The following is a 20,885-nucleotide window of genomic DNA, read 5'->3' as shown; positions in this document are numbered from 1 at the left end:
AACGTGGAAGCAGCCGCAAGGACCAAACTGGCTGGGTGACGAAATTCCCTTGTTTTCATGTTGACTATCCCACCCCATGCCAGAGCGTTGAGACAAAGAACGGTTCAATCGTCTGTTTAAACCTTTGTCGTGCGGTGAAACCGCAGCCTCCAATCATCTCAAATTTTGATCTCCCGCCACGTCCTATATCTTGAAATCTCCAACGCGCCCAACACCCGAATCTTGACCATGGCGGCATTGGGGGAAGATCTGTTGGGTACCGTCAACAAGTTGCAAGACTTAGTCTTCAACACCATTGGGAATGACTCGCTCGATCTGCCGCAGATTGTAAGGATGCCGAAATCGATCACGATCCATCGCTAACCTTGCGACCAGGTAGTAGTTGGCTCCCAGTCTTCCGGGAAATCGTCTGTCCTTGAGAACATAGTCGGGAGGGATTTTCTACCCAGGGGCAGCGGGATTGTGACCCGAAGGCCATTGATCTTGCAACTTATCAACATCCCTAGTGAGCGGCACGACAGGCCCGAGAGCGACGAGGTTCACATCCCGCATACAGCTGCTAGCGTCGCAGGACAACATGAATGGGCAGAGTTCCATCACCTTCCAGGGCGCAAATTTGACGACTTTGCGCTCGTCAAGCAAGAAATTGAGGCTGAGACGGCCAGGATAGCTGGCAGCAACAAAGGCATCAACCGACAGCCGATCAACCTGAAGATTTTCTCACCGCACGTGCTCAACCTCACCATGGTCGATCTACCGGGTCTCACCAAAGTACCAATTGGGGATCAGCCGTCCGATATCGAAAAGCAAACTCGCGCGCTGATCCTAGAATACATCGCGAAGCCGAACAGTATCATCCTCGCCGTTTCACCGGCGAACGTTGATCTGGTCAACTCTGAAGCCCTCAAACTTGCTCGCCAGGTGGACCCTATGGGTCGAAGGACAATTGGTGTCCTGACAAAACTGGATCTCATGGATCACGGAACCAATGCCATGGACATCTTATCTGGCCGCGTATACCCGCTAAAGCTCGGTTTCATTGGCGTGGTCAACAGATCGCAACAAGACATCCAGTCTGGTAAGTCCTTGTCGGATGCGCTACAGGCCGAACTTGACTTCTTTCGACACCACCCGGCCTATCGGAACATGGCGAATCGATGTGGTACGCAGTTTCTTGCCAAAACGCTCAACACGACGTTAATGTCCCACATAAGGGATCGTCTACCGGATATCAAGGCTCGCCTCAACACACTCATGGGTCAAACACAGCAGGAACTCGCTAGTTATGGCAACAAGCAGTTCAGTGGGAAAGAACACAGAGGATCCCTTATCTTACAACTTATGACGCGATTCGCCTCTTCGTTTATATCTTCTATTGATGGAACTTCGTCGGAAATCTCTACCAAAGAGTTGTGTGGAGGAGCTAGGATATACTATATATTCAACTCTGTCTTTGGCAACTCTCTCGAGACGGTTGACCCGACTCAGAACCTTTCAGTGTCGGATATCAGGACAGCTATTCGAAACTCAACTGGGCCACGCCCAAGCCTTTTCGTTCCCGAACTTGCTTTTGATCTTCTCGTCAAACCTCAGATAAAGCTGCTTGAACCTCCCAGCCAAAGATGTGTCGAACTTGTGTATGAAGAACTCATCAAAATATGCCACACTTGCGGCTCGCAGGAACTTTTGCGGTTTCCACGTCTCCAGGCAAAACTCATCGAAGTTGTCTCTGATCTGCTCCGCGAGAGGTTGGGCCCTTGTTCTACCTATGTGGAATCATTGATTTCTATCCAAAGGGCTTATATTAACACAAATCACCCGAATTTCCTTGGTGCAGCAGCGGCAATGTCGTCCATCATCCAAAGCAAACAGGAGCAAGAACGAAAGACCGCCCTAGCGGAGGACCGGCGCAAGCGAGAGAAGAGGCGGTTGAGAGATATCCCCAATGTCAACACCTACGCGGAAGATGAGGAGGATCATTCGGAGGCCAAACTCCCCATCAGAACGCAGTCTAGCAAAGGGGGTGCTAGGAGTATGTCTCCCAACGTTGCCAAGGCTCAGGAGAGTGGGATTGCCGCAACCCTGAATGGCGCACACACGAATCCTCACACTGCCTTTGGGGGTGGTGCAAATACCGCGCGAGATTCGTTCTTGAACTACTTTTTTGGCAAAGATGGTGTCCAGCCATCGGCATCGGCCTCGGCGACCCTGGCGCAGGGACAGTCAGTTCAAGTCAGGCAACCGGCCCATGAGGTCAATGTTAGCCGCCGCACGGAGGTTCTTTCCCCAGTATCAAATCCAGAGGAATACTCGGCGGTCTCTGATTATAATGATGTGAACTCTCTGGTAAGTCTAGTCCTCAATCATGCTACCCGGCATTAACCCTTGTTCCCATAGTTGAAAGATGATTCCGAGCCAGCCATTTCTGGTCGAGAGCTCATGGAAACGGAATTGATCCGTCGGTTGATCTCGTCATATTTTGCCATTGTTAGAGAGACGATCGCCGACCAGGTTCCTAAAGCAATCATGCACCTTCTCGTCAACCACAGTAAAGAAGTTGTGCAGAATCGGCTTGTTAGTGAGCTCTACAAGGAAGAGTTTTTCGCAGAGCTGCTCTACGAGGACGATGGCATCAAAGCCGAGAGAGAAAAGTGCGAAAGGTTGCTGGAGACCTACAAGGCAGCGGCCAAGATTGTAGGTGAGGTTCTGTAGGCTTCTTTGACCTGCTTGTCCTTCCTGGCATCCTGGCCTTTTTGCCCATCGCATTCTATCAAGTCTTGCAACCTTGTAGTTCTAGTTTTATTCCTCGGGGTTGGGTATATCTCAGATGTATATGTCGATACGAACAGCAGCCCGCCATCAACCTTATTATGTACACTAGAAAATAAACTACATATATAAACAATGGCAGATCTAGTGAGTCATGTAAAAGTAGACATGGTAAGAATCAAACATCCTAGCATCAACCCAATAAGCTCTAGTTAATCCCTCTTGACTGGCGTTCTTCGTAACCGCGCGCCTTCAAAGCCGTATATGGCTCCGCCCACAAAGACAAGTACAGCACCTGCGAGAACACCATGTGACAAAGAGTTCCCGAAGAGACGTATGGATAACAGAAGGGAAACAAGTTTTCTGATATTCAATACGATTGTAACAGTCAAGGATGACGACTTGGCGGAAAGAAGGTGCACCCCACGAATGCACCAATATTGAGTCAGGGCATTTAGCAGAAGATAAAACACTTGGACTGGAATACCAGTTACAATAGGCCGAAGTCGATCGTGATCGTGCAGGGCGTCGAGTATATGGAGGACGGGTTGGATTAGAGTATGTTGCAAGGATGTCCCACACGACTCCCCTACAACAGCTGTGTGGTCGCAGGAGAGTTGATCCAATCCCACGCGACCGGCCAGAGCTTTGCTATGGGAAAATAAGGACGGTGAGGAGTTCAACGCGCGCCACTGGCCCCAGATCTGTGGGAATGTTGGGAGAAAGAGTGGCAGTGACAGCATATGGGAGTAGAAGAGGGCCTCTTTCCAGTGATTCCTCCCATATGTTTCATACAATCGATCCGCGTATATTCCCTGAAAGGCAGAGAGTATCATTGCCAGGGCAAGGATAGCGAATCCAGTAACAGTTCGGGATATGGTAGAGTCTTTGTCGATTCCAATCTGGATCGACTGACCCTTGGCCTGCGCATCTGCCAGTGCCGAAGTGACGACTCCAAAGGTGAGCAAAGTTACTGCCAGGATCTGGCCCCGTGAGTATCTTTTCCCCGAGTAAATATAGCCAACGACCATTGAGGCGACGGGGCCTCCAGACCGCAAAATTATATGCAGAGGCACCGAGATTCGGTACGCAAATGCCCAGTTGTTCAGCAGGTTGACCGATATAAAAAATGCCGTATAAACAAACCATGATCTCAGTGGAATGCAGCGCTTGTTGACAAAAAAAGACCCAAAACCCGCGGACAGGGAAAGAAAGTTCGGTAACATAAAGAGCGCAGTTAAAATGAACTGGGCAAATGTTATCAATGGCCCTTGTAAATGATTTCGTCAGAACAGCACAGCACAGGAGTAGAATCAGATGAGTACCTGCACTTGGTCGATCCCTACAAAATGAGAAATAAGTACATATATCACTTTGGTTGTCCTGGGCGTCTACTTGAACTTACTTGATTATAGCCTCGAGTGCGAAAACCTTGTATTAAAAATCAGTGACACAGCTCGCCGCAAAGTGAACATCTATCCACCCACGTTCGCACAGCATCCTCCAAAAATCAACGATATCATCAGAAACACATTCGTCCAATGCCCAAGCGTAGCCTGGACTGCCGTGGCTGCAATGCTTGCAATACTGTGGACACGGCTATCCGATGACTCCTTTCGTCCATTCATTTCTGCCGTGGTGGCTTTCGGTTTTCGTGAAGGCGACGGCGCAGTTGACCTGGACAAATCCGAGTGCGACTCTAGCTTAGCGCCATGGTTTGCTGGGTTGCCCTTTGACTGAACGCCCGTCATAGTGGAGGGCAACAGGTATTGACTGCTCGCAGGCGGAGAGGACGAGCAGTAAAGACCAGAGAGGTAGTACTCTGTAGTACTCGGTAACTAGAAGCTGAGACCTGTCGGATGATTAGTCATGTTACAGCCAACTAACTAGTTAAGTTAACTAACTGGCTAAATACCCTAACTGAGCGCGGCAGGTGAAGTTTCCGAGTTACCATAAGAACTAGTTAACTTATAGACTGCTAGGTTTCGAGAACGGAATGCGCGGGACCATGGTTACAGAGAAGCAGCTTCAGATGTCAAGTAAATATGTGCCTGACTGGACATTTAATATGCAAGAAAGAGTAACTTAGGTTGCTTGCTGTACAGAAATGGGCTCAGTCGCAAAGGACCTTCACTGCCTGCATGCCTGGCTTCTACAGCAGATCGAGCGCAAAACTCTGTGGAATGATGACTCCTAATTGTTAAGCTGTACATAGTTTGCTGGGAACAGCCCTGTCTTGCCACGATATTCACCAAACCACCAATCATCGTCCGGAAATTCCTAGTGTAGAAAGAGCAGTGAGTGGCTGGATGAAAAAAAAAAAAGGGAAGACGCGGCGTATAAAGCTCAGATATCTCGGGACTTACAATGTTCTTGATTTCGGCACCATCGGGGAAGCTGAGTTCATTGTCCTCGGCGGCTTCATAATCATAAAGAGCTTTGGCGGTGGGCTTGTTACGGGATTCGGCAGGCGAGGCAGACTCGGAAACGGGCTCCGGAACAGGCTCAGGCGCAACGGCGTTGGCTGCATGTGTCTGGGTATCAGGTTCGGCATGGCTTTGCTCGTCATCTTCGACAATCTCGACATAGTTACTCGGGAAGAGGCCCCTCTCCCCGCGCGCATTGACACCTAACCACCAATCTTTGTCCACCATGTCGATTTCTGTCACGTATTCCCCTTCCCTCAAATCTACCTCATTATCCTCCGCCTTTTCATAATCATACTGCACGAGGGCTCGTAACTTGCCAGACTCGGAAACATCATCATGCGTGGTGGCTTCAGCAGATATATCAGCGGCATTATGGATGTCGTCATCTTGGTGTAAGCCCTGCTGAGGGCTCTGGAGATGTTCTGGAGCAGGATCTGGGATCTGATCTTCTTCAGTATCCGCAGCTCCCTTACCAACCGGCATAGCAACTCGAATGGGTGAACTCTCACGCTCCAAGATTTCCGGCGTTGGGGATCTGGAGCGCTGGGGTGGGGGAGGGCTAGGGCTGCGCGGGCGGTGTTCCTCTTGCTCACGGGTCGCTTCAAACGCCGCTGCTGCATTTGCTGCCCCGTCGGAAGAAGGCAAAGGCTTGACCGCATGGGCAAAGCTTGGAGCGTCATTCGGTGGCCCTTGCGTAAGCTGGTCGCGAATGGCGGCAACGCCTTGTTGCGAAACCGGAGGTTCAGGAGATGGCTCTTCAGCCGTGGCAAGTCCTGTGGGCTCGTTGGAAGCGCTCCGAGCGGATTTTCCAGTATGTGTGGTCTGGACAGGTGCCCAAGTCTTTCCACTATAGGAACTTTTCCATTCCCCTCCGCCACTATTCTGGCTCTGGATAGCGGCTGGTAAGTCATTCGAAGGAGTTACAACAGCAGCAGGCTCATGGCCCCGCTCCCTAGCCTTCTTTTCGGCCCAGAGTTGTGCGGGTGTCTTGCCTCCTTGGTCAGCAAACGTTCGACTGGCGCTACCAATTGGAGCTGGTGGTGCGGCCTTTGGCGTGCTACCAACAGGGACGGGGGGCTTTGTCCCTACAAACGCGGAACCACCACCAAATCTATTTGAGACTTTGGGTTTGGGCAGTGTAGTCAGTCGGCCCGTTTCATCAGAAGCAGGTTCTGCAGAAGCATTTTCAGATGGGGTATGGCCACTCTTTGGGGGTGCGGGAACAGTGTCCGACTTTTGAGCTTTCGCGCGGATTGCAGCAATGTCGACCTTCCCCACTGGCTCATATGCTCCTTTCACCGTTTCCGGTCTCTCGTCTTTGAAGTCACCCGCTTCGCGGGCTTGTCTCCGAATGGCAGCAATATCCACCTTTCCAATAGGTTGATATCCACCTTTCACCACGTCACCTGCCTGGACTCTCGTGGTTTCGAGGCCACGGGACGGCTCGGTTTGCTTTCCCGACTTGAGTTCTTGTATATTGACCTTGGTCGGTTGATAGGCTGACTGGACCTTTTCTAGATTCGTCCTCGTTACTGGTGGCGCATCAGCGCCCCAGCCGTCATCATCGTTTGACTTGATGCGGACTGGAAGCGGCTTCGCAGCGACTGCGCTCGTCGCGTTAATTCCGCCAGTCCGAAGAGGGGTAAACACGGGTTTGCTGGAAACAGGAGGTTTGGGGCCGGGAGCAGGAGTTCGGTCAGGCGCCGGAGTGTATTTGGCGCCGGACGCATCGCTGACTTTCTGCACGATACCCTCGACCGTCAAATCTGCATCCGAACGAGCCGTGATCTGGACGTGATAGCCCTAATGAATTGTCGTCAGACCACGTTTCAAGGCCCCCTTCAATAAACGGGTAACTAACATGTAAGAATTTGGAGACTGCGGAGAGGTGGCTAGTGAAATACCCCTTTGTCCGCTCAGGAACTCCTTCTCCACACCAGGCAATAAGGACGCTCTTCGGCAGCCCCGTATTGATGTCGGTCACCTTGACAAAAGCAAACTGGATTTTCCCTTCCGAAAACTCTTCAATGAGATCGGCCAATTCGCCCTCTTGGGAGACGAGTTAGCACACTCCGGCGGTGTATTTTGGGGGTACAAAGAGCCTACCTCCGCTGTCCTGAACCTTGAGGACGCTTTCTTTACTACCAGCATCTTGCTGAAAAGAGCTCACCAGAGGGGTGGAAACGGAGAAGATGGCCCATTTGGCAAAGGTCGGAGAGCCCCGTGCGGACTCTGAAACAGGGTAGTCGACTACAGACTGGTAGCTCTTCGATATCGAGGGACCGTTGGCCGACAGGTTAAGTGACGCCATATTGACAGGCCAAGCGGAGCGTGTAGGATTGGGCTTTAGGAAGTTTTCAGGGGCAATCAATGACTGTGTAGCAAAGAAAACAAAGTGTCAGCTACCGCCGGCTTGGGAAAGATATAGCATACCCAAACAACAGCCAGAACCAGGGAATGAGTTGATGGTCCCCCACCTTCCGCTTGTTTGGGCAACGAGAGCAAGGCGAATCAAGTGGCCTTTATTTTAGGGCCAATTGTCAGCGTATATTTGACGCTTGAAATGAGAATGTAGAGTCAACAACGTAGACTCGGCGTAGGGCTAATATCGTGTGTTTGTTCTCAGTTGTTGCCTAGCAGGAAGACGATCCGAGTCGTCGCTGCCCTTCAGCACCTGGTTCGGCCAGTACGTCACACTAGTACGCGGAACCCGGAGAAACCAATTGTCGCCCGACAGTCCTTGTGATACGAGCTCCAAGGCCCAACGACCTACTATGTACTACTACTCCGTTGTACTACTAGTACTGGGATAGTACTAGTGCAAATGCCGAGAATCCCATTCCCTGGCTTTCATGTTCCTCTGAGAAGCAGGGTGCATTATGTACATCGTAATAGTAGTAGTCAGAAATCCATCTGTAACATGTACCGAAGTGTATGGACACTTTTAGTTAATACCAGATTGCGTTGTCAGGGGCACACAATCACATGACAACTAACCAACTACTTTTTCTGAATTGTTCCGCAAACCTCGTGGTATAATCTCACATTTTCCATCCATTTATAGTCGTCCGCCAATATTCGAGGCTCTACACTCTATATTTATCCTTCGGCTAGAGGTCGTAAGTCATACGCCTACGGGTCAGATTTCATACCCATCCCGATCGAGCAGTTTCTTACACACAAGGAGGGCTCTTTTTTTGACCGCATCGCCTCGTAGAGACAAATCTGAACGAGAGGTCATCATTATGGACGAGAATCAACCTAATGACCACAGTCTCGATGAAGGGACAAAAGACATTCTGCCTAGGGACAGGCAGTTGAGGACTCCGACGTACGACTATGCTTACGAAAAGTCCATGAGTCATGCAGAAGCGAAACTTTTCTATCAGCAGCAGTCCAATGTCCCAACGACTAATCATCAAGCTCCTGGCATGAACCCAGTGCATTTTCCGGTTTCCGACGGCTATGAACATGATGCATCGGCTGAAGAGGCGCAATATGGTGGTGACATGTTGGGAGCTGCCCGTGCCATGATGAACATGGGCTCCGATAGCAATGCAGTTACATCCGAGTTGAATGCCATTTGTCGCAAGATACGGGGCTTGTTGGATCTACGATCAAAATACATTCGGCTATCCCTCCAGACCCTCGGAGACAACCCAAATAATCGCCCAGACTGGAAGGTCTACCCACCTCCACCTGAGCCAGCCTGGGGCGAGGACAGAGAGACCGCCAAACTCAATGACCACTCCCAACCGGAACAAAGAAGAAGAAAGATGGGCGAAAACATTGGTGAAGATTTTGACCTGGCTGACTGCATGCCACTTCCGGGACAATCTGACTGGGTGTTCAAGCTAGATGAGAGTAGCGTTTACCAGGTTTACGAAAATGAAGTTGCTGCAAACTTGGGTCAGCCTGCGGTTAAGATCCCTTCTTTGAGGGATTTTTACATGGACCTAGATGCAGTGATCGATGTTTCGACGGATGGGCCCGCAAAGAGCTTCTCCTTTAAGCGACTCTCCTATCTAGAAGGGAAATTTCAGCTCTACTCACTATTGAATGAGTATCAGGAGATAGCAGATAGCAAGAAAGTTCCCCACAGGGATTTCTATAACGTTCGAAAAGTTGACACCCACGTCCATCATTCAGCGTGCATGAACCAGAAGCATCTCCTTCGTTTTATCAAAAGCAAAATGAAGAAGTCCCCAGATGAGGTTGTTCTCTTCAGGGACGGTAAACACCTAACGTTGAAGGAGGTCTTTGAGAGTATCAATCTTACAGCTTACGACCTAAGCATCGACACTCTGGATATGCACGTAAGTTCTGCCAAGCTCTGCTGCTTCCTGCCTATGTACATTCGCCACTGATAGACTCACAGGCACATACGGATTCTTTCCATCGCTTCGACAAGTTCAATTTGAAGTACAACCCTGTTGGGGAATCCCGGCTGCGCGAAATCTTCTTGAAGACGGATAACTACATCAAGGGCCGATACCTGGCAGAGATTACAAAAGAAGTCATTTCTGACCTGGAGTCCAGCAAATATCAGATGGTTGAGTGGCGCATTTCGATCTACGGAAGATCGATCCAAGAATGGGACAAGCTCGCTGCTTGGGTAGTCGACAACAAACTATTTTCGCCCAATGTCCGCTGGCTAATCCAGGTGCCTCGACTCTATGATGTTTACAAGTCGAGCGGCATGATGCAGAACTTTGAACAGGTGATCACTAATGTGTTCCAGCCGCTTTTTGAAGTGACAAAGGATCCAAGCAGCCACCCGAAACTCCATATCTTCTTGCAACGCGTGGTTGGGTTTGACAGCGTTGATGATGAGAGCAAAGCTGAGCGTCGCCTGTATAGGAAGTATCCAATTCCTCGAGAGTGGAATACGAAGCAGAACCCGCCCTACACGTATTGGATCTATTTCATGTTCGCTAACATGGCTTCCCTCAACTGTTGGCGACAGCGGCGGGGCATGAATACTTTCGTCCTGAGACCTCACTGCGGCGAGGCGGGTGATCCTGACCATCTTGCCGTAGGATTCCTTTGCTGCCACAGTATCAGCCACGGGATCTTGCTTCGAAAAGTCCCATTGCTACAATATCTGTTCTATCTTGAGCAAATTGGCATTGCAATGTCACCTCTCAGCAACAATGCCTTATTCTTGACCTACGACAAGAATCCATGCGCCCATTTCTTCAGAAAAGGGCTTAATGTGTCTTTATCCACCGATGATCCGCTGCAATTCGCCTTCACAAAAGAACCACTGATTGAAGAATATTCTGTTGCAGCACAGATCTACAAGTTCAGTGCTGTAGACATGTGTGAGCTTGCCAAGCACTCTGTCGAACAATGTGGCTTTGAACTCTCATTGAAGGAAAGATGGCTAGGATCGGACTGCTCCTTGGCCGGAGTTGCAGGTAATAATGTTGCAAAAAGCAATGTTCCGGACATTCGCGAAGCCTTTCGGCATGAAACACTAGTCGGAGAATTAGCCTTGTACGTCTGCGGTTTCCTCACTCTTTGGCTCACCTTTCCCTGAAATTCGAGTTGTATACAAAGCACTGCCTACAAAAGTGTGGAAGGGGTCTGGCAAACATCGCTAACAGCATCAGAATCGAACGCTACTCCACGCACAATTCCGAACACCTTAACGGACTATCCTCTGTAGGTAGCCATAATCCGCCTTGTCTTTCCTCTCCGGAAACCAGGACTGGTAAGTCTGGAGTACCATGTCGTCTACTATTATACTCAGCACTCATTCGGTCTGCAGGTCCACGCGAGAACGCGAGTCAGTCAACCGCTGACACGAGACAGTCAGCTACTGGTACCCCAAACTCCGCATCGCCATATAACCTCGTGGGCCGAGGCGAAGCTGGTGGCTCAGATAGTCTGGGGCCGCAAACGGCATCCGTTGACACAGTTATATCAGTATGCGACAGTGCATCCAATACACTCTCTGCTTCAGGGCCAGACGGGCTGCCAGAACAGAAGATATTTCCTGGTATTGTTCACGAGAGAGCCCAGCGTGGAAATGTCTTGGAGCAACAGATTGGAGAGGAACAGACAGGGGATATCTGACGTGGTTACCGAACACTTTCAAGGTACATCACATCGACACGGTCATAGTTTATATGATTGGTAGTCACTTCTGGATTCGGCACTTATATATGACTGTCATATGTTGGAAGACAATTCACATCTAATTACATTGGATATACTACGTATGCCCTTCTTTCACAGGGCGAGCAGCCGCCTGATGTGTATGCGTGGCGCTCACACTGCCCAGCTCCCCTTACGCTCGCGTACACCCCATGTTTCATGGTATGGGTCTGCTTCAGACATTTGAGGTTGCTGGCGCGCCCATTCCCGGATGTAAAGGCGAAGCGCCGTCCATCGCATACATGAGCCATTAGCGGAACCATTTTTCGGGGAATCATGCACAGCGACATGGCCTTTGGCGTCGGTGTTCAAATCATCGGCTCTGAGTGCTGCCACTGGGACACCTGAAACTTTACTGAGTTCATAGTCATAGTAGCGCGCAACGCTAGGGTACCCCAACGACAAGTAATTGTAGATCTGCGTAACAAATCCGTCGTTGAATTCCTGATTGGTCTCATCGCTGGGCTCGTTGAGATTGTGGACTGCGGGGCGTGAGACTTGCTGGCCTACAGGGACCCCAGTCATAGGCGTTTCATCGCTGGTGCCCTTCCGCGTAGCTGGTTCGGCGCCATATCTCGGGGTGACGAGTCCGGGTATCAAGGCTTCATTGCCATATGTACTCTGCCTGCCCACTTTACAGGTTCCGTTCCAGAGGCCATTGCATTCTTCCTGTGCGGGGACGTGTGGATCTGCATTCCAGAGCCCGGAAAATGCCGAAAATATATGCTGAATGTCATTAGAACTATGCGTCCGGGAGTCTTCGGATATAGTGGTCGCTGGTGTCAGACTCTGCGGGAAAACAAGATCTCGTCCCAGCATCGGTGGGCTGGCAGCCTGCCTGAGCTGTGCCAATGGACGATCCATCTCCCGCGCCTCCTCCGGCTGACCACGAGCTACAGCTCTATCAACTCCTTTCGAGGTTCGACGATTCAGTTGAGAGAGGCGCCCTCCTCGTGTGGTAAAGTAATGACGTCTATTCATCCCCGCTTCTTCCTTATGCCTCCGCAGGTATTCCAGTTCGAATTGTAGATCTGCAGATGACGCCCGTCTGTTTATCCTGTGTTGAAGCCCGAAGTCACGTAGATGGCATTCCGCGTCGTAGGGAGGCTCTTCTTCCTCCCTATCGATAGCGAAGTGGTCTACTGGCTGGTAAACTTGTTCGTTGGGAAAGGCCGCCAAAGCTTGCTCTTTTAATTGAGTCTCCGACGGCTGGAGTGAAAAGGGGAGTAAATACTGTAGGAACTGCTCCTCCAGGCCATCTCCTGATTGTTTTACAGTATCAGGGGGGATTGCTGCTCGTCTGCGAGGGGGGGCCGATGGTGACCGAGGCAATGAGGGCGATACCGAGTCTTTGGATTCCTCACTGCAGCTGGAAGGGATAGCAGGTAAGTCTGGGACGCGAAATGAGTGCCTTCTTGCCTCCTGGCGACGCAGGAGGCTGGAGTATGAGAATCGAGACTCCTGCGTTGCTGCAGCCGATTCAATTGGTTTGGTGTCAACGGCTATGTCCATGTCATTGGAGCTTCGTGATTCTAGCCGTGATAAACTATCCGGTTGGGATGATTGCTTCTTCCCTGGCCGCACAGAGTGCCTAGCGGTTTCCATCAACTGCGGGGCGAACTTCCTTGGACCTCGTTGCTTTCTGTCGGAATTCAACGCTCCAATTTGCAATGTACGGTCTGCGCCATTTGTCTCGTTCGAAAGTGATTCGGGGGTGGCATGTATTTGAGTTGTGTGTAGGCGCTCAGTGGATAAGCTGCTGTCCTTCTTTTTGGAACTGCGGGAGGATATCTCAATAGGTTCAGGTAGGAACTTCCGCGGTTTTCTAGGTGTTGAGTCTGCGGGCCGAGACATGTCCTCTGCTTGCCTACAAGATCCAGGCCCCTAGACCTGCGTAGACTATGATTGTCAGCAGGTCTTTAAAAACGGTCGGATCGCGGGCATGATATCCTCGCCATCTTTGAACGCATTGTCCGGGAGCCCCATGCCCCGGGGGAGGAGGGTCTGCGAAGTAGGAGCGCCAGATGGTTTGTGGACCTGAGTGCACTACGCACACCATGGCAATCACAGTTCCAGGGGGATGATGATTCAGCATACCTTCAAGAGGTAACAAATTATGGCTCAAGTGCCACAATTCTCCAACTCATAACCTACTTTACCTCTAATTCCGTGATCTGCTGAGGCTCCGAAGGGTATCCTGTCGCCACTGTTTCGATAACACCGATTTCTATGTAGCAGAGAGAATTGATGATGTGTTCCTGACCGAGTTATGGAAGGTGGGAAATAAGGATATTAAACGTGAGCAATCCCATCCACGTCATGGTTGTGGCGTTATCTGCTTGCATTAGAGCTACACCGTACACCTGGGCATGCGAGGAGTAATGGTGTCTCCGGTGTCCCAGTTGTGAGGGTGGGGCAGATCCTATGCGATTAGGGAAGCTCACCTAATTCCTTATCCTGCTTGTTGTAAGATATTAGTCTGATACCAAAATTATGATTGGTCAGTGTTGTATGCTTGTGTTAGACCCCGTAACGGAATTCCCTCCCATTCTGCCCACCCCAATTAATCTGCCCAGCCTTTTTACTATATAAACTGCTAGTTTTCAACATGAATATCTTAACTATCTTAAGCTTTTATATAATATAACTTAGTATATATACTTTAGGCATATAGCCCTGGTATATACCTTAGTTATACCTCTTTAAACCAAGTACTTCTTATATTAATTTAGATTATACTATTGTAAGGCCCTTGCAAATGTACTTGGATAATTACAACCCACAGTCCTTAGTTAGCCTGTACGCTAACTAAGCCTATAGAGGATTTCCTTCACTTATAAAGGGTTGATTCTAACCTTTAGTATTAATCTATTACTTAATCCTTATTCTTAGAACTACACTATTATAATAAGCTATATCAGCATGGAAGCCGTGGGAGACAGGAGACATCGTGGGATGTGTGTAGATTCGTAGGAGCTAGCTAGCGGAAGACGAAGCTATCTAGGAAGCAGGCACGTGATCGGTAGCTCCTCAGGCCGCCGCGCGGACGAGCTATCTACCCTTATTACTACTTCTTACACTACTTGCAAACCTTGGAAAGGCCAAGGACCTTTATAACTATATTTTATAATATTAATATAACTAAGTTTTCTTGAGATTAGATGGCTTTAAGTACTTAAAAGCTACGGGGAAGACAATAAGTGGTGTTATCATGGGAGTTGTGTGCCATGTAATGACCTGCTATGGTACTAAATGCCTAAGGCACCCCCATGCTGTCACAGCATACTCCAGTTGACCGCGGTGGTGTTATGGAAGGTCGACCTCTCGAGCCTTCCTAGACCTTGGGATCGTCTTGACCTAAGCCCTGACAATGGATTGACTTACTTGGTTTGACTCAACGTCCAACTAGTGTGGAGACTAGTCACGGTCGGGGTTGGCTGAGGTGGAATGAAGCAAGGCCAGTCTTCACCACGTATGATGAAGCCTGTCAAGAAGTACTAGACGAAGTGTTTGTCACGAGAAACTTGAATCAGAATGGTCTAAGGGTAGCACTTAGAATAATAATAGTATTAATCACGAAGAACAAGTAAGACTAAATACAGGTAGGTAATAAGCGTCCTTAAATATCCTTCGTTCCTAACTACCATCCTGACTACTATCCCTCGTGGTAGTCCCTGTGGTAGTTCCTCGACTACCATCCCTTCTACCATCCGCCATGGTAGTCTTGGTGGTAGTTCCACGTGACTGCTGGGACGCGGCCGTTGTTGGCTCCCTTCTAGCAAATCGTGATTGTGCTTCATAACATTTGCGCATTAGTAGACCGTGGGCGGTGAGTGGCAGCCATCTAACCCAGCCTGCGGTCATCTCCTGAACCCCGTCTTTTCGAGACCATAGTCCCGTCGTGACCACGATCCTCAGTCGCCCGTAGTCTTCCCCCGACTGTTGTCTTCCCTTGGCAGCGGTCCGTTCCAGACTGGAGCAGCCGCTGGTTGACAGTCGTCCCTTATTTCTGCCTCGCAGGTCCGCCTTGCTAGGTTCATAACAGGTGGGTTTCATACAGCGCTAGTGGATGGTTTCGCCACCAATGAAACCATTACTAGGATTGGCCGCCTTCCTAATTAGGTTAGTTAAAGCTATAGAAGGTAAGTGATCTTCTATCTAGGTAGTAATCTTAGTAGTAAGCTTTAATACTAATATAACTTACTATTTTTAAAGATCTCCTATACTCCTAATTCTTAAGATAATAACTTTAAACTAATAATTATAGTCCTTCTTTAGCTACTAAATCTAATAAGCCAACCCTTAATACGTAAAGATACCTTAATTCCCTAGAATCCTAAGCTAAATACACCTTACTATGCTAAGTAAGTAAATTAAGACCTTGTCAGATAAGTCCAACCGATCCTGCTTAAGGCCTGGAAGGGCTTAAGGTATTCTAATATTAAAAGAGAAGACTGCTTCTTAATAAACTAAGAAGGTAACTGGGTTTCTGAAAGGTAGGGTAGCTTTGATTCTGAAAGTAATAGATAGTATCTAAACTAATTATATGTAATAATAAGTGTCCCTAAATACTAAGCTCCTACCATAGCCTGTCTATACTGAACGTAGACCTGGCTATGTTCCTATTATAGACTAGTCTATGCTACGTATAGCCTGTCTATGCCCATAGCCCTAATCTAGCCTAGCATCATAGCTTGACTATGATTAGTCTCAGCGTATTATTCTTCCATAGCTATCACGGCGCTAGGCTATGGTATAATAGATCTATTAGCTAATAGTGCTTGTGCTCTCTAATAATCCCCCTCTTCCAAGGTCTTTATCCTAAAGATACTAATAAGTCGTACTTTTCTAGGTAAGGTTATATATAGTTCCTAGATCTTATCTATTTTAAATATTATTATACTAACTTTTCGTGATGTCTTCTAGAGTAAGTATTAAGAAAAATAACTTGATCTATTAATTTAAAGAGGGTGGTTTTATAATGATTACCCTATGTACTTATTACACGCGTCTTAACAAACCATGTATTAAAACCAAAGGTTTGAGTCATTATAAAGGGTGTGTATCTAAAGGTAGTTAGTCCTAGTGTGTTAAATTAAAGGCATCTTTTTTAGATAGTGAGTAGCGAAGGCTTGTTAATACTTAAAATAAAATAAGGATATAAAAGAAGGAGGCGCTTACTCTTTTATCTTATCTTAAGAAGTAAGATAACCTTCTTTATAAATAGGTGGGCGACTTCATTACTTATAATATAAAAGAAATCAAAGAGCCTGAATAGCTTGAGGAGGAGGAGTAGAAATAAAAGGAAATTAAGGAAGTATAAAAGAGTTAGTTAGCTACTATATTAAATAGTAAAAGTTCTTTATAAGTAGCTTTTAATATAGAAGCTATTAAGGCCTTTATATTACCTTCTTTATTAGACTCTTTCTTTAATTATCTCTATACTAAAATTCCTAAATATTTTTAGGGTACTTTAAATACCTAATAAGTTCCTATAAATTATTTTCTAGTAAGTAATCTTTCTATTTAATAAGGTATTAAATCTAACCTTTTATTATATATTAGTCTAGAATCTTTTTAACTTTAAATTCCTTATTAATATTAGTTATTTTATCTCTAGTATTCTCTAGATTTAGTATTAGTTTAAGTAATAAGATATAGAATACTAGATAAACTTGTATTCTTATTAATAGTATTAGGTAATAGTTATTATTTATAAGTTTCTTTTTAATTTTAAATAGTCTATATTTTATAATATTAAGTTTATTACTTAGTTATTTATTTTTAATATTAAAATCTTTTCTTCCTATTATTTATATAAGGACCTGAGGCCTAAAGGGGGTTGTGATAAGTGCGAAAGGGTATAAAGGCACTTAATAAGAGATATAAATGGTAGAATCCATGTGTAAATCAATAGTCAGGTTAATATCGTAGATTAACGCTGAGTTGCGAAGTCTCTGCCTTCGTGAAGGGAGGATATCCTTTCGTGTGCTGAGTCAGCCAGGGGCTGACTCAGCCCGCGAAGTTCTAGCTAACGTAATTCCCAACCGAAGCGCTCACCCGACCAAAGCGCTCACCACCCCAAAAACCATCGCGCGTTCAACGCGTAAATATTTAAACAACCACCATGCCACTAAAATCGCGTCTATCGGATCGAAACTTGGTGGAGTAAGAGGGGAGGATACAGCTCGTAATTTCCACTATAAATAAAGGCGAGATCACGTCTCTTCATTAAGTAGTGGATGTTTTTAATGTGCCTTACTTAACACTACGCGGTCGAATTAAGGGAAAGTAATATTAAATTAAGCAGCGTGCTAACAGTCACTAGCTTTCTAAGAATAAAGAGGCATCTTTAGTAAAGTAGATACTATCTAGAGATACGCGTGGAGTTACTCCTAGACCTTCTCATGTTATAGAGATAGCTAATATTCTTCTTAGCTCTGCTGCTCAACCTCTAGGAAAGAACTAGGTCTCTTCCTTTATTAATTAAAATATTAAAGTCAAAACTTGATTTACTTAATGATATAACTACTCACGCGCGAAATGTGAAGACCCAAAGGTTATAAAGGCATGATTTAACCAGCTAGAAGAGACTTAAAAGTAATAGGGGATCCTTAACCAAGATATCTACAACTTTAATGAGACTAGCTTTATAATAGGTCTTATAGTAACTACTAAGGTAGTTACTAGAGCTGATATGCCTGGAAAGCCTCATCTTATTTAACCAGGCAATCAAGAATGGGTTACTACAATTAAGTGCATGAATTCAAGTGGTTAGATAGTCCCTTCATATATTATCTTCAAAGGCAAGCGCCATATCGAGGGCTGGTTTGAAGAATATAGTATATAACCTAACTGGCGGATTAAACTAAGCGCAAATAGCTGGACTATAGATGAAATAGGCCTTTAGTGGCTTTAGAAGGTCTTTATTCCTACAACTACTAGTTAAATAATTAGTCAATATTAATTACTAGTCCTTAACGGCCATGGAAGTCATCTTACACCTTAATTTAATAAGGCCTGTGAAGAAAACAATATTATTATTATCTACATGCCTCCTCATTCATCTCATCTTCTGTAACCACTAGATGTTGGTTACTTTAGGCCACTAAAGCGCGCGTATAGGGGATTAGTAGAGGTAAAGATGCGCTTAGGATTCAACTATATTAATAAATTTAACTTCCTAAGTGCTTATCCCACTACTCACTACTAAGTCTTTACTACTTAGAATATTCAAAGTGGTTTTACTGCAGCTGGGATACTTCTTTTTAACCCTTAACAAGTGCTTGATAAGTTGAATATCTTAATATCAACGCCAACCCCCCCTCAGAGCTGTGGGGGAGACTTAACTAGCTCCTCCATGCTAGCAACACCTTATACAGCTCGCCACCTCTTTAAGAAGGTATTATTAGTTAAAAAGATCCTTTGGAGGGACTTAAGAAGCCCCTCTTCACCTTTAAAGAGGACTTATAATGAGTTACTTAAAGGTTGCGAATCAATAATACACCAGGCAGCCTTTATATTAAAGGAATTACATAATCTCCGCGTAGAATATGAGAAAAGTAAGTGGAAAAAGAGTCGATCTAAGCACCAGATAACCCCTAATGAAGGCCTATCAATACAAGAGGCAAGGGATCTAATTACGTTAAGAAATAAGCAGTTGAATGAGCAAGGTGGTGGTTTAGATGTATATACTTCTTCTGCTCCACAACCTTTAACTACACGAAAGCGCGCTCCACCAAGGTGTTCTGAATATGGTATTCAGGGGCATACTAGAGTTAGTTATCCTAATCGTCAAAATAATTAATTTATTTAGTTTAATAAAGGTTTTGGCTGTTGGTGATAGCTTCAAATTTACTCAGTGTGGTCAAAGTCGATGGGTTGAGTGCTTCGGTCGGGTGAGCGCTTCGGTTGGGAATTACGTTATCCTATATACATGTGGTGAGGGTCTTACAATTTATTATAGTAGATAAATTTTTTTTCTCTTCTCTAAGGCATGTCCCTATACTTTAAATTATAATAGTACTTTATTTTTTCTTTAGCCTACCTAATATCTTTTATAATTAAGTTATATATTATACTTAAGTACTAAATCTATATTAGTACTACTAGTAGTCTTCTATTTAGTAATAGAATTATTTATAATATTCTTAGATTCCTTCCTAAATTTATAAAATAAGATATATAATTTATTTATATTCCTTATATTATTAATTATAAACTATACTATAGGCAGAAGTTTAACCTAATTATCTTAATTCTAATTAAGGTAGTATTATAGGTATTATTTAATAAACTAAATTAATCTTTCTAATTATCTATTAGTTTACTAGTAATATATAGTAGATATATCTTAGCTTATTCTATTAGCTTTTATAATTATTTTCTAGAATTTTAATATAAATAACTTATCTCTATTAGATATAAATCTCTTTAGTAGTCTTATCTATATAAATACTTCTTATAATATTAGTAATACTAGCTACTTAGTAGTAAGGTTTACTAGTATTAGTCTAATAATTATATATTTTATTATTTTATATATAATAATAATTATATTAGTATAGGTAATTCCTATAATTAGATCTTTAAATAATAGTATCTTATAATAAAATTAATAGTAATACTTTCTTATAGTTTTATTAGTATCTTAGGTATTCCTATCTTTTTATATAGTTAATATTAAGATAGCTTATTCCTATTATATTTATTATAATATATAATATAGTTATAAACCTATTATGTGAACCGCACTATATAGTAGCTGCGGGGATAGATATGTATGAAGCGGAATCAGAGGGTCAAACAGTGAGTCTCTATTATTGTTGAACTAATCGCTGGTCTTCCCGTGGGAAGGCCAGCGGCGCACGAAGTTACCTTCGTGTGTCACGTGCGTAGCCTCGGCCGCGGTTGCGGCCTGGGGCTCACAACTGCGGCGTGGTGCGGGCACCACACCTGAGTAATTACGGTGATGTCTATACACAGCGTCTAACATATTAGTATATTTATAGAAAGTAGTATATCTATTAGATTTTCTCTATTATCTTATTAATCCCTTAGTATCCTTTAGTTAGTAGGTTATAATATACTTTAATTACTTCTTTTACTCTTAAGTCTAGTACTATAATTAATCTATTCTAAAGTAAAACTCTATTACTTTCTTCCTTCTATATAGCTCTATAGCTCTATTTTTATAAGTACTTAAGTTATACTAAGAACTTATAGTTATTAATTATATAAATAATAATAAACTTAGCTACTTAGTTAAATCTAAGAACTTCTTTTTTCTTATAAAATAGGTTTATTTCTAGATTTTTAACTATATAGTCTAGTCTTTAGCTTAGTATATTAATAGTAATATTCTTTTTCAGACTTAATTCTAAATTAGTATTATAAAAGCTTTTAAGCCTATCTTATTATCTTTTAAGTTCCTTTATTATTATAAAGTATATTAAATTTTTATAATCTATTTAAATAATCACTTTATACTCTACTTCTTTAAGGTAATATCTCTATTTCTTAAAA

General features: G+C 45.0%; 5 protein-coding genes across 5 annotated transcripts; 2 read left to right on the top strand and 3 right to left on the bottom strand.

Moving 5' to 3' along the window:
* Positions 1-19: 19 nt before the first annotated feature.
* BJX68DRAFT_230723 (dynamin-related GTPase DNM1) lies at positions 20-2,882 on the top strand. The gene is made up of 3 exons (XM_071039247.1): positions 20-327; positions 376-2,346; positions 2,398-2,882. Exons 1-3 carry the CDS (start codon positions 229-231, stop codon positions 2,710-2,712), a joined length of 2,385 nt encoding a protein of 794 aa, XP_070901942.1. The 5' UTR covers positions 20-228; the 3' UTR covers positions 2,713-2,882.
* On the bottom strand, positions 2,883-4,621 carry BJX68DRAFT_230721 (putative UPD-GlcNAc transporter (Mnn2-2)). The gene is made up of 4 exons (XM_071039246.1): positions 4,257-4,621; positions 4,175-4,200; positions 4,095-4,111; positions 2,883-4,039 (listed from the first exon to the last, which is right to left on the bottom strand). Exons 1-4 carry the CDS (start codon positions 4,518-4,520, stop codon positions 2,982-2,984), a joined length of 1,365 nt encoding a protein of 454 aa, XP_070901941.1. The 5' UTR covers positions 4,521-4,621; the 3' UTR covers positions 2,883-2,981.
* A 90-nt stretch (positions 4,622-4,711) lies between these two features.
* On the bottom strand, positions 4,712-7,832 carry BJX68DRAFT_230714 (putative actin binding protein). The gene is made up of 4 exons (XM_071039245.1): positions 7,305-7,832; positions 7,060-7,247; positions 5,136-7,001; positions 4,712-5,049 (listed from the first exon to the last, which is right to left on the bottom strand). The coding sequence occupies exons 1-4, from the start codon at positions 7,507-7,509 to the stop codon at positions 4,963-4,965; spliced, it is 2,346 nt and encodes a 781-aa protein (XP_070901940.1). The 5' UTR covers positions 7,510-7,832; the 3' UTR covers positions 4,712-4,962.
* A 351-nt stretch (positions 7,833-8,183) lies between these two features.
* BJX68DRAFT_230708 (AMP deaminase) lies at positions 8,184-10,993 on the top strand. The gene is made up of 2 exons (XM_071039244.1): positions 8,184-9,514; positions 9,577-10,993. Exons 1-2 carry the CDS (start codon positions 8,444-8,446, stop codon positions 10,738-10,740), a joined length of 2,235 nt encoding a protein of 744 aa, XP_070901939.1. The 5' UTR covers positions 8,184-8,443; the 3' UTR covers positions 10,741-10,993.
* A 407-nt stretch (positions 10,994-11,400) lies between these two features.
* BJX68DRAFT_230703 (uncharacterized protein) lies at positions 11,401-13,769 on the bottom strand. Its single transcript, XM_071039243.1, has 2 exons — positions 13,458-13,769; positions 11,401-13,259 (listed from the first exon to the last, which is right to left on the bottom strand). The coding sequence occupies exon 2, from the start codon at positions 13,212-13,214 to the stop codon at positions 11,475-11,477; it is 1,740 nt and encodes a 579-aa protein (XP_070901938.1). The 5' UTR covers positions 13,215-13,259; positions 13,458-13,769; the 3' UTR covers positions 11,401-11,474.
* Between the last annotated feature and the right edge of the window lie 7,116 nt (positions 13,770-20,885).

This window comes from Aspergillus pseudodeflectus (assembly GCF_044049435.1).
Source record: "Aspergillus pseudodeflectus strain CBS 756.74 chromosome Unknown BJX68scaffold_9, whole genome shotgun sequence".
In the NCBI taxonomy this organism is placed as follows: domain Eukaryota; kingdom Fungi; phylum Ascomycota; class Eurotiomycetes; order Eurotiales; family Aspergillaceae; genus Aspergillus; species Aspergillus pseudodeflectus.
This window is presented reverse-complemented; position numbering and strand designations above follow the sequence as displayed.